Here is a 12,228-nt window from a genome sequence, read left to right as displayed (position 1 = left end):
TGTTTTGTTATTGTCTATTTAGTCTTGGTTATTATGGTAGTTTTTTTTTTTTTTTTTTTTTTTTTTTTTTTGCTTACGTTCCGAATTCGATCTGTGCTCCTAACTTCTGGAAGAGAATAAAAATGATCTAGCTTCGATGGTCCTAGCTAGCATGGCTTGAATCAGTCCGAGTGCCGAAAGTCGATAACAACCAGATACGATGATACGTGCACATGCACATCCTGACTGATTCAACTCGCATGTATTGTAAGGTGTCCTACACTACACCTAGTGCACCAGCAGAGCCTGGACTTCTGACAGCCCTGGTTGCAAACGGCACCGACATGACAAAAGAACAACCCCCCCCGTACCGGCAAACACATATGTAGCCTGCATACCGCATACCATCGTTCATCCTCTCATACATACTACCCAGCCCTTAAGACATTGGTTTCCCCAGACCAGATGAACAGCGTGATCTATGATTACACAACTAGGTGGACCAGTTGCACCAAGACGTGATGGAGTATCCAGCTTCAGATCAAGACACATGAAATTAAGAAACGGAATGAGAGTCCAGGGTAGCAGCAGTGAGATAAGATAGGAACGAACCAGAAATAGAAAACATGGGAATCCTATGGATCGATCAAAAACAAGGGAATAAAATGTAGAGAGAAATTCAAACATGGACATAAGACACAGAATTCTAACAGCTTTGTAGATTCGATAAAGTCCACAGGAATCCTGCTGCTTGACAGTGAAGAGTTAAAAGGGGGAGGATAAAAGGGGGAGGAGGCGGGAGGGAATAGATAGAGAAACAACTCCTGCTCTGTGTCATGGGATGGATATCGGTGATGCTGATAACAAAGAGCCGGCTAGATATCATTTCAGGACAAAGGAAAATAGAAACAGAAATTAGTAGTAATGGACAAGTGAATGTCTCAACGCCGGAATCTTTCGGGAGGGGTAAAAAACTGCAACATGGTATGACAAAGAGCAAAAAAGCACAGAATTACAAGTCACGTAGCATACGGTCTAGATGCGAGTCCACTCTGCTCGATCAAGATAAACCGGTCATTAGATCAGACCACACAGTCTCAGGTTTTCTTGGATTATGATGTCTGGATAACAGTCAGCGTCTGGCCCTGCGTTGAACTTTCAAAGATGATGTGAGCTTACCATTTACTGCAGCCATGACGAAGCGAATCTGAGTGGTATCCGTAGCACACGTGAAGTGAGTGTAGATCTGCTTCTGCTCGGCCTGGTTCAATGAAACGAAGCGGTTGAGGATGTAGTCGCATGCGGCGGCGTAGTCTGCGCCTCCCTCGTAGTCGGGGAAGTAGTTCTTCATGGGGCTGACGGGCAGCTTCTCCTTGAAACGATCGATCTTGTTGAGGAAAAGAATAATAGAGGTCTTGACGAACCACCGCGAGTTACAGATCGAGTCGAACAGAGTGAGCGCTTCTTGCATGCGGTTGACGGTCTCATCCTCGAACAACAGCTGGTCGTACTCGGAGATGGCAACCAGGAAAAGGATTGTCGTAACATTCTCGAAGCAGTGGATCCACTTCTTACGTTCGGACCGCTGACCACCAACGTCGAACATACGGTACGTGAGATCGCCGATGATGAATGTCGTCTCGGTGATACCGGTGGTCTTGACACGAGAGCGGAGGACATCCTGATCGGTGGGGAGGTAATCGGGCTGGGCGATGCGATCGATGGCATCGAAGTAGCTGTTCATTATGGTCAGCAACAATTTGGCGGATTGGAAGCGACCGTGGTGCAACTCACTATTTGGCGGAGTCGTTCAATTGATATTCGCGGGACCTCTTGAAGCACTCCTGAACACCGGTGTCGCGCCACAGAGCGCCGATGGCGTTGCCAACCTCCGGAGGCAGGTTGTCACCCTCGATCTGAGCAGGCTGCATGAAGACGGTCTGCACGTGGTACTCGTTACGAGCATCCTCCAGAGGAAGCTCAAGGGATTCCATGGCCTCCAGAATGACACGCATCGACTGAACGGTGTTGCTGTAGATGATTTCCTTGAACGACTCTCGCTCATCCCGGGAGTAGCTGCCCTCGTGGATCAACTTCATCTGCTTGAGAATGGTCGACTTTCCGGACTCTCCGGCACCTATTCACGAAGACTGTTAATTCTCCGTCCAAAATAAATTCCCCAAAGCTGCAGTGGTCGAGAGGCGCGTACCGAGCAACAGCATCTTGATCTCGTTTCTTTGCATCATCTTGTCCCGCTTGAGCTGATTCTCAATCTCCTCGTTGCGGGCCTTCCCCTCCTTGTCTTCAGTACTCATTCCACAACCCATTTTGGCGGCAATCAATGAAGGTGTAATTAATCAATAGGATGTCGTGAATGAACGGCGAAAGTTGAGCAAGGCGTTGGTATTCGGGACCCTGTCAGCGACGATCGATGTCAGTCAAAGGCAATTCTCCGCGTCGGTGAAGTCAGAACAAGATGATGTCCAGTGCGGACGTCGTCGGACACGGGAACGAGGCCGTGAAGCGCAGGCCAACCAGTGAGCCGGTAACATCGAAGTCAAAAGCCAAAGCAGATATTCGGAAGGTTAAGGTCCAACAGGGTAGAAGTTTCGCAGCCCAGCGACCGTGCTGACGCAAGGAGGTGCAGCTGACGCATCCAATGGAGGACTTGCGGACAGACATCTCATGTAGGGCAAAAAGAACGAGGGGAACGGCTTACTCTGCTCGAGAACTTGATCTAATAAATTCCCAGAAGAAGAAAAGAGATGAATAGATCAAGTCGAAGATAGTATTACTCGAAGGTCGAAGCGGATGCGAAGGAACGGGCGGCAAGGAGAAAAATCAGATATAAGCGCGAAGCTTTGAGGCTAGGTGGAAAGGAGGCGAAAGGAAGGTGGAACACTGGTACACCAGTTATGTCGGTTGTTGCAAAGGTACGTGTGTGTGTAGGAGCGAAGTTTCAAAGGTAATAAGAGGTGTGTCGAAAGAAAAGAGAAGCAGGTGATATCGGATATCAACAAGTAGCTGCTTTGTGGTCAACCTACCCCAATCTACTTGTGAGAATTGGATGAATGGAGGGAGGGGGGAAGGAGGAGGGGGGGTTGAGAATGCAGAAAGGAAGAGAAGGAAAATGGTGGAGGAAAGCGAGCGAGGCTGAAGGACGGGAGCGAGAAAGATTAAGCTCAGCCGGTAAGGGGGGAAGAGAGAGAGAGAGCGAGCGAGCGGCGCCTGAGAGGATGGAGACCGAGACACTGGAGAGGAGAGGGAGAGGGAGAGGGAGACTGAGGAACGTGAGTGCTGGAGCCAGAGGGAAAAGAGGCGAAAATTGGGCAAAGGAAAAAAAGAGGGGCCAAATTAGGGAAAGGTCTGTAACTTTGCCTGTCGGTAAGATGAATACTCGCTGGATACCTTCTTACAAGCCCCGAATTAAGCGGGCAGGAGAAAGGAGGAAGAGGGGAAGGATGAGGAACCTCGTGCTCAATCGGAGTGCGTCTCCAACTGAGACGATGAAGATAGAGAACTTTCCCTCCTTCTGGAACACCAGGAACACCAATTGACCCATTGTGAAGGTTCAAACCATCAGCAAAATTGCATCAATAAGGGGGCAGTGGAGGTTTTGGTCTGGTAATAGCGATGGGCGAGTTCGAAGTCCTCTTATCATTGGTTGTCGAATTGAAAGAGGATCCGGTGGTGCGGAGCCCGGGCTGACCAATGGTACTGCCTATCTCCCACCCTCCCCTTTTTTTTTCCCGGCTGTGAAGGATCCATCAGAGATGAATGGCCTTAGCCATGAGGTTTCCACCGCCCGCTTGCCCGCTCTTCACTTTCCTCGAGTAATCTATGAGTTTACCTACTAGATAAGGACAGTGTTATTTTGATACCTCATGTGATATGCTCATGACTCGCGATGCTGCTTCCTAAAGTACCTGCCAACACTATATAATACATGTTCCATGGCTGCAGTATCTTGAGATATCTCATTGAAGTTCTCATCAACTTAGTATCGGTACTGCCTATCAGTCAAGTAAGCGAAACATGCAGGACCAGTAGTGGCTAGGCCTGGAAGGCAAGCTACTGCATGGAAGTGTTCCTGGTGCTGCCGCTGGATGGCGTCTAAGACCTAGTCTACTACCTAAGAGTAAGTTCTCATGCATACGAAGTACAGTACGCATTACTAGTCGCCCATCGACCAAGGAAGAGCAACCGACTCATGAGACTCGACGAGACTACGGTAACCCCCGGCCATTGTTGATTATTAACAATCAGATAACTAGTCACCAACTCGCATGGATTAATTTCCGGGTACCGCAGATCGACTGACCACGAGTGTTGGTCTCCGAATTCGAATACTACTAGGTAAGTAATCTTGACCAACATCTTTCAGTCCAATCTACTTGTGCATCGTCTCCCGGCAAGCAGCCATTCTATACAGATGCATATGCGGGTGTGGGGTCTCTCCATTTCTTTGCAGATACGTAGACTAGCACTGTACACAGTACATTGGAAAGGGCCATGGCAGCAACGAGCAGGAGAGGGTAAGAATAGCCCGATCGCTAAAGTCGAAAGAGACCTGCGTTTCAAAAGGTGCCGCTACCCAGGAAGTGGGTGGGGATTTGGCACCACACTTTGCGCGCCCCGATCGCCAGGTACAGACCAGAACCGTTGCGTTTGGACGGTTTCACTGTTGTGATTCACCCCTGGTTCTTCATCCCCTGGTGCATTGATGCATGACATCATGCAGTGCAAGTACGTTTGGCTGTTGGCTGATGCTCAATTTTTATTTGACAGATGTTGTGTGAATATCTCAAGCAAGAGTGTTGCTGATAGTGGTATTTGAAGGCGCTTGATGGAATACGGAGGGACGATTACTAGTCTCTCTTAGTGAGGTACCGTATGCTGTAAGCTCCACTCCCCAACTGCCCCGTCGATCGCTTCTCCGCACGAGGAGTTGAGAAAATGGGCGAGAAGACATGATGCTAATTCTAGCTAGGCTTGGGCGAGTGAGATGCTCTCCTTCCCTGATAAATCGTCAGATGTTCCTTCCTCGCCTGATACATGTTTTGAAATGGCTTCAAGGTTGTGATCCAGACTTCCACCTCTTGTACTCAACCTGCTACGATTAAGAGACAGTCAAACCATCATGTTCCATCCATGTTTCTGCTTTCCCAAGGAGAAGCGGAGCAACAATCCGAGCCAAGATGAATCTCCCGCCGAACCCTACTGGCACTGGCATCCATGGTTCGACCATGGACTAATAGACGACTAGTCACCTTCTTCGTCGTTCCAATTCAGTGTGTGGGACAATAATAGATCTGGTTTCTCCGGGTTCCAGAGGAATTGGACATTCTCGTCGCAAGCTGCGCGCTGTGATCGACCTTGCAACACCATGTTCAGGGTCTTGAAATAATTAATCAAGCTTCAGGAAAAGGCATGTCTCAGAGTATGCGAATCCTCAATTATCCCAATGCTTCGGGTACCTCTCTAGTCTAGGCATGGTCGTTTTCTTCAGCTCGTGGAGGGTGGCCAGACTATTGAATTGGTTTCCACTTGGCCTGGCTCAATGCGCTTGGCGCATCTTCTTTAAAGGGTAAGTCGGATTCTCCGATGCCTACCCATCTCTCTCGATACACTATTGCGGGCTCAGTACGCAGAACTGAATGCTAGGATTGACCATCTTGTACAAATTGTCAATGCTTAAGATCAGCCTATCACTAAGATAGAACGACGCCTACATAGTATTCTCGTACATCTACAGGCTCGCCCCGATCAGATCCATTCCGGGGATTAGCCGACGAACTGCCATGGTAGTGGTGCTTCTCAGCGAAACATTGAAGAGCCGCGCGATGACATGCTTCTCTGCCACATCTAAGCAAATATCATCGTTCTCTCTCTCCTTTCTACTGTACATGTTCAACACCATCTGAAATGGACTTGAAAGCCGATCGTGATGCACCTGGTGCGGTCAGTCGGTTGCGCCGCATCACCGGAGGACAGAAGCCTTAGGCCACCTGCATACAGCCCAAAAACCTTTCTAAGGTAGGGTTCCGATCCCAGATCGGCCATCGACTGGCGCCAATGCCGCCCGATCGCTGCGACACTCGCCTCTCTGGAATTTCACTATTCTTGTTCTATGTTCGACAACTGTCGTTACAATCATTATTCAAGAACAGCCCGTGTCGCTCGTTACCCGGCTTAGACCCATCATATCAAGTTGAAAAGTCGCTCACAACCCAAGCCTCTCTCAGGATGCACGAGATGTCTCATATGGGCCATCGGGGTAAGGGTCCTGGTCCTACGGGGAAATCCCTCGCTACCCCGATCTTCGCGCGCGCTCACTCAGACTGATGTGATATTCCCCAAACGCTCTTTACAGCCTTCAACCACGAACAAAGTCAAGACACGGAAGCCGAATATGACCGTCTCCGCGACCTCGCGCGCCAGGAGGCTTCCAAGCGCAACTCATGCTTTCAACGGGTACTTCACCTTCTTCACCTTTGCCTAGATGATTTCGCTCGCTACCACCTGCACAACTTTCTGCGCCAACCCACTCTCCCCTTTGAATACAATCAGCCGAATGGAGACTGATCCCTGAGACTTGGAAAAAAAAATATAGTCCCAAGAAGCATACACCAGCGGTGATGGCGCCCGGGCCAAAGAACTCTCGGAACAAGGCAAAGCTCACGGGCGCAAGATGGAGGAGTACAACAAGCAGGCCTCCGAGTTCATCTTCCGCGAGAATAACGCCGAGGGGCGCGTCGCGCCGGACACCATCGATCTTCATGGGCAGTTCGTCGAGGAGGCCGAGGAAATCCTAGAGGAGAGGATCCGCTATGCGAAAAACCACGGGCAGACGCATTTACATGTGTAAGTGCGAATTGCCCCCAACCCCCATCGCTTCTTTTCTCGGATGGTCTACCGGCATCGTGGTCGCCAACTGGACGTAAGGAAAAACAAGCTAAATCTTTCGTGTCTTTTAAAACTCCCAGCATCGTCGGAAAGGGCAACCATTCCGCCAATCACGTGCAGAAGATTAAACCCCGCGTGGAACAGGTCTGTCGCGAACTCGGGCTACAGTATGCGACGGAGGAAAACGCCGGCCGCATCTACGTGAATTTGACCGGCGGACCGGCCGACATGTCCCAGGCGCCGGCGCATCACTACCAGCAACCCCACCACCAACAGCAGCAGCAGTACCCTGGTGGTGGTCAACAGCAATCGCACCAATACCCGCAGCAGCAACAGCAATACCCACAACAACAGCAGCAGCAACAGCAAGGGGGTAACCAGAACGAGCTTGAAGAGGTTGTCAACGCCGTTCTCCCCAGAATCCTGCGCAAGCTGGAAAAGGCCTGCTGTGTGGTTATGTGAGGAGATTGATCGGCTTGCGACCTGGATATACGGCGTGGGCATTGGCCCGATTTCGACTTTGGATATAAGATACAGTAATGTTTTTGGATTAATACAACGGCAGCTACTGGTGAATGAGATTTGGATGTTGTTGGATATTTGATGATCTTCTGTATTGGAGGGAGTGGGGTAAAAGAGTCGTCATGAGTTCTTCCATACAACTACCCTGTCCCGTACTCTCGCAGGCAGCAGACAAAGAAAAATCTTCGTAATTGATTTGTTATCACGTGTGCAATCTCTGATTCAGCGCTGCTAAATACACAAGATCATGTATGTTTCTCCATTATCTCTCTTTGCTTGAACCACCACATGAATGTCCGAACTCCATCGTCCAATTCGACGGCCTGGGATCATGTCGGGTTTGTGGCATGAAATAGGATTGCCAGTTTTCCCCTCTCCTATTAATTGGACTCTTGAGGTTTCCCTAGTGTAGATTCTGTGATCTTGTTGAGAATCGAACGAACCATCGCGCCATCGTCGCAGGCCCCGTGGCCATCGATCTCGGTGATGAGCGCCAACGCCTTGTCCCGCAGTTCGCGGACGACGTCCCGCGTGTGCGCAAAACTGCCGGTCCGCTCCATGTACGTCACCGCGTAGCGCTTGACCTCCTCGTCGGTGGTCTTCTGCTTGAGAATGCTGAGCAGCTGGTGATCCCCCGGTCGGGCGCGGATGCTGTGGATGATCGGGAAGGAGAACTTGCCCTCGGTGAGGTCCTCGCAAAGGCCCTTGTTCTTGGTGTAGGTGCCGCTGGAGAGGTTCAGGTAATCGTCGCAGATCTGGAAGACCAGGCCCATGACGTTGACCAGACTCACGCAGTCCTTGCCCGCGCCGCTCTCGGCCTGCATCAGCTTCACGGCCAGCCGGAACAGCCCGCCCGTCTTGTTGCCGACCATCTCCAGGTACTCCTCCTCGGTGGGGCAGGTCAGCGTCTCCCGCCAGAACAGGTCCATGCCCTGCCCCCGGTGCAGGTTCAGCAGCTCCTGCACGTAGATGTCGATGGCGGCCGGGTTGTGCAGCTTCTGCACCTCCTGCAGCGCGAGGAAGTACACGTAGTTGGCCGAGTTGATCGTCTGCGCCGTGCCGTAGATGTTGTGGGCCACGGGGATCCCGCGGCGGAGGACCGAGTTATCTTCGACATCGTCGATTCTATGGGTCATTGTTTTTCCACAGGTCAGTTTTTGTATACGCGGATGGTTCTTGATTTTTTTGATTTGAAAGTACAGAAAGGTGGAGGCTTACAGTAAAGAGGCAGTGTGCAGCATGGCCACCACCTTCGTGATGATCGTCAAGCTCTCCGGGGGCACATTCAGCCATACATTGAAGGCGTTGATGAGCTGTCGGCGAATGTCCTTGCCCGGGTGCTGAAGCATATAGTCATAGGGACCGAGCACGATCTTCTCGTTCTCCGGCGACCATTGCCCGTCCTTGTACTTGGTGCCATCCACACTGGACCGGTTACGGGTATGCGTGCGGGCCACATAATTGGGATTCGTCGAAAGGACGCCATCGGCTGCTGTTGTCGATCCAAGCCCCCGACCCTGCTCGGGGATCGCTGTCAAGTCAGATCTGGGCATGCTGGGTGGACCCGCTTCGACCCAAACATCGTCATTCGTGACCGAGCTCGAACTGGGTTGGAGGAGAGTGGTCGGGGGTGGCTGGAAAAGTGGCTCGGAAGGCATCTTCTTTCCCGTGCGTCTTAAGACGAAGGTTGCTTTGCTGTATCCGCTTACTTTAGGGGGGGTTGCTGAAGAGGATGAAGTGGGAGTAAGCGGAGGAGCGGGGGGGGGAAGCACTCCTTTTTTTTCTGTTTAAATCTTGTGGAATTTTACCCCGACGTTCTATGACAGCGAAAATGAACACGAGAGTCAAAGTCCTGCATACTGACTCGGAGTCAGTTGATTGTTAGGTAGGTTTGTAGAGAGCCAGGTTGGATCAGAAAAATGTGAAATAAGAAAACCTAGCCCCCTGCGCGAACAGTCAGACGGGTCAGTTTTTTTGCTGCATGCATCCAGCAGTTGTTGCATACCCGCGGAGAAGAGAGGAGAGGGAGGGGGGCGATCAATCAATAGGCGGAGTGAATAACCAAAAAGTCTACGGCGGGGGATAACGTGACGTAGTGTCACATGTCGGGTCGGACAGGACGGGAGGAGTCACATGATCAGGCTCGTTCTGACTGGGGAGAAACTCCGACCGAACGGGCCTCAACCTTGCCGCGTGCCTGTCGGTCGCCTGGCGTTTGCTTCGTGCGGCGCTGACAACAGCACGCACAGTAACACTACATCCATCCTGTGTTGTTAATGTTGTTAATTGTGTACGACCCAAGAATTAGAAAGCGAGTGGCTGGTACAGAGCAGAAAATTGCCCGGTTCCGCCCGGATGACTTTGCTCAGGAGGGCAAGAGTTAACAGCTGCGGAGTAGTAGTAGTGGTGGTGCTGTGATGTAGTGATGCAGTGATGCAGTGATGTGTGTGCCTGGTTATCGGTCTGTCAATGATTCAATTTGCATATCGGCAAGACCGAGACGTCACAATTGAGCCCCATGCCCAAGCCCGCCCGCAGGATGCGCTTCATCAATGGCGTAGCTCAGCTGAATCGCAATACCCCAGCCCCCCCAGTTTGACATCATCTATCTACTGCACTAGACTGGGCGCTAGTCCACCACAAGGAGCCCGTGTGAAAAAGCACAGCTGCTGGACGGATCATTGGTAGAGAGGAAGTGGTTCCCGGGACAACGATGGGGATGTTGTTGTCAAATGTGGGGAATCTTAAGGCTGGCGGCTAAGAAAGTGACCTAGTGACCTAGTGACTGACTTAGTCTAAGGCTCTAAGCATCGCTGACCGTCTCCCGTCAACAATCATGTTTTCCCGGACGGTTCGTGCCCACCGTCTTTCTTTTATCGTCACCAATGCTTTCTGGAACTAATTAAGGGCTCCATTCTCCAAGCGTCTGGACTCGATCCATTCTATTTTGTATTTCAGCTTTGAAGCCCTTTGGACTTATTTGAGGCAATTTTTAGAAAGATCGTACCTCTTAGCCTTCGACCATCTCTACACTACGCTACGTTCCGCTACGCTACACATCAAATTGTACCCGATCGTCTTGGCCCAAGGGTCTATTCTTCTTCACGGACCCGTCGGTTGATCAAACGCTTTGTTTTTTCATTTAATTTTTCGATTTCCCGTCTCCTCCATTGTCTTCTTGGGGTTCTCATTTCTCTTCTTTATTTCTTCTTCTTCTCTCACCGCTTCCTTCTCCCGTCCTTCTGTGCTACAGAGTTATTGGAGTTTCTGTTGCGCCTTTTACCCTTCCCTGTTCACACCACTCATGGAGGCATTGCTGGCGCATTCGTTTGACTATCTCTCTTCATACGAGCCAAGCAAGGTCCGGAAGGGTCTGCGACAGGTGGAAGGGCTCCTCGCACAGATCTGTTTGTCCAAGTCGAAACGACCGGCGTCGGACAAGCGGCGGTCCCTCCTGTCCTTTGGAGCTCCGCAACCAGTGCCCAAGTCCCTGTCCGAACTCAAAGATGATCCGGCTTTCAGGGAATTCTTTAAGCTTCAGGAAGGCTTTCAATGGAATGGTGAGTAACACTACAACACTACCGCCCCTGCATCCATGCATGTCGCAACATCCATGATGCTGATTTGCTATCCACAGTCGCAATGCGCCTGGTAACATGTCTCGAGCATCTTCTTGGGCGGGGCAGCAATGGTACCAACGACGCCCTTATTGTTACCACCCTTGACCTCATACAAGGCGTGCTTCTACTCCACCCGCCCTCGCGCACGTTATTCGCGCGCGAGATATACATGAATTTACTCCTCGACTTGCTCGACCCCATTAATTGCCCAGCCATCCAATCAGCGACTCTTCTCACCTTGGTCACAGCGCTTCTGGACCACCCAGCCAATACCCGCACCTTTGAAGAACTCGACGGTCTACTCACCGTGACCTCCCTATTCAAACAGCGGGCCACTTCGCGCGAAGTCAAGCTGAAGCTTGTGGAATTCCTCTACTTCTACCTGATGCCAGAAACTCCGATGATTCCGACAAGCCATTCTGCGCCCAACACGGCCGTCATGGGTCATCAGCGCAGCCCCAGCAAGCTTGGCGCAGCGCAAGTGTCCAGGAGTGTCAATGTTCCGGGGGCGTACGGCGGCGGCAAAGCACATCGGGATACGCGCACCACCGACGAGAAGCAAGCGTTACTAGGAAGACATTTGAACAATGTCGAGGATCTGGTGGAGGATCTCAAAGAAACCGCCCCCTTCGGCGCCACCGTCTACTAAACATCATTTTCGAGCGACAATCGGTTTCTGCGTTCTTGTGTTCTGTTTTCAGCGACGGAGCTTGCATGGATTTTTACGGTATCATGGCTGGGTTTGGTTGCTTACTCGCCTTATTGGGGTTTTTTCCTTCGACGGTCATGTCTTCTTGCGCGACTTGGTCCATTTTTCCTATCTTCTTCCCTCCTTGGCTATCAGGGCCATTTATGCCATTTCCCTGTTCTTTTTTTCCCGTCTGGCACGGCCTTTGGATTTTCGAACACCATTCCTCTTTTTCATTATTCCCTGGTCATGTCTCTTCTATGTTTTATGGCTGTTTAGCATGTGCTTATGATGATGTCTTTCATGTGCCATGTTTGCGATCGGCGCTCGATCTCCCAGCGTCCCCAGCTTCGAATGAACGAAACATGAAACACCACCAAATAGTTCAGTGTTGGTGGAGAACCTCATACTTAGTTTAGTGTGAATCTGATCTGACGGGCGCATGACTGGCCCCGTGTTCTTCCTCGATAATGTACGTGGCTGGAAGTTGCAAGCCAGTCTTTCTGAATAGAA

General features: G+C 50.9%; 4 protein-coding genes across 4 annotated transcripts; 2 read left to right on the top strand and 2 right to left on the bottom strand.

The window, feature by feature from the left end:
• Positions 1 to 1,056: 1,056 nt before the first annotated feature.
• On the bottom strand, positions 1,057 to 2,306 carry gpaA (guanine nucleotide-binding protein subunit alpha gpaA; the record flags this gene model as incomplete). The annotated part of the gene is made up of 4 exons (XM_020198910.1): positions 1,057 to 1,100; positions 1,159 to 1,715; positions 1,774 to 2,116; positions 2,189 to 2,306. 4 exons carry the CDS (start codon positions 2,304 to 2,306, stop codon positions 1,057 to 1,059), a joined length of 1,062 nt encoding a protein of 353 aa, XP_020061116.1.
• Positions 2,307 to 6,121: 3,815 nt separating this feature from the next.
• On the top strand, positions 6,122 to 7,569 carry ASPACDRAFT_74348 (Smr domain-containing protein). Its single transcript, XM_020204189.1, has 4 exons — positions 6,122 to 6,256; positions 6,353 to 6,453; positions 6,593 to 6,843; positions 6,966 to 7,569. The coding sequence occupies exons 1-4, from the start codon at positions 6,235 to 6,237 to the stop codon at positions 7,345 to 7,347; spliced, it is 756 nt and encodes a 251-aa protein (XP_020061115.1). The 5' UTR covers positions 6,122 to 6,234; the 3' UTR covers positions 7,348 to 7,569.
• A 39-nt stretch (positions 7,570 to 7,608) lies between these two features.
• On the bottom strand, positions 7,609 to 9,119 carry ASPACDRAFT_74345 (FPP/GGPP synthase family protein). Its single transcript, XM_020204188.1, has 2 exons — positions 8,626 to 9,119; positions 7,609 to 8,532 (listed from the first exon to the last, which is right to left on the bottom strand). Exons 1-2 carry the CDS (start codon positions 9,063 to 9,065, stop codon positions 7,788 to 7,790), a joined length of 1,185 nt encoding a protein of 394 aa, XP_020061114.1. The 5' UTR covers positions 9,066 to 9,119; the 3' UTR covers positions 7,609 to 7,787.
• Positions 9,120 to 10,233: 1,114 nt separating this feature from the next.
• On the top strand, positions 10,234 to 11,960 carry ASPACDRAFT_109637 (cell division control protein 14). The gene is made up of 2 exons (XM_020195410.1): positions 10,234 to 10,967; positions 11,045 to 11,960. Exons 1-2 carry the CDS (start codon positions 10,712 to 10,714, stop codon positions 11,674 to 11,676), a joined length of 888 nt encoding a protein of 295 aa, XP_020061113.1. The 5' UTR covers positions 10,234 to 10,711; the 3' UTR covers positions 11,677 to 11,960.
• The last annotated feature ends 268 nt before the right edge of the window (positions 11,961 to 12,228 follow it).

The sequence above is a fragment of the Aspergillus aculeatus genome (genome assembly GCF_001890905.1).
Source record: "Aspergillus aculeatus ATCC 16872 unplaced genomic scaffold ASPACscaffold_1, whole genome shotgun sequence".
NCBI lineage: Eukaryota > Fungi > Ascomycota > Eurotiomycetes > Eurotiales > Aspergillaceae > Aspergillus > Aspergillus aculeatus.
The sequence above is the reverse complement of the archived record's forward strand: the minus strand, read 5'-3'. Positions and strand labels throughout refer to the sequence as shown.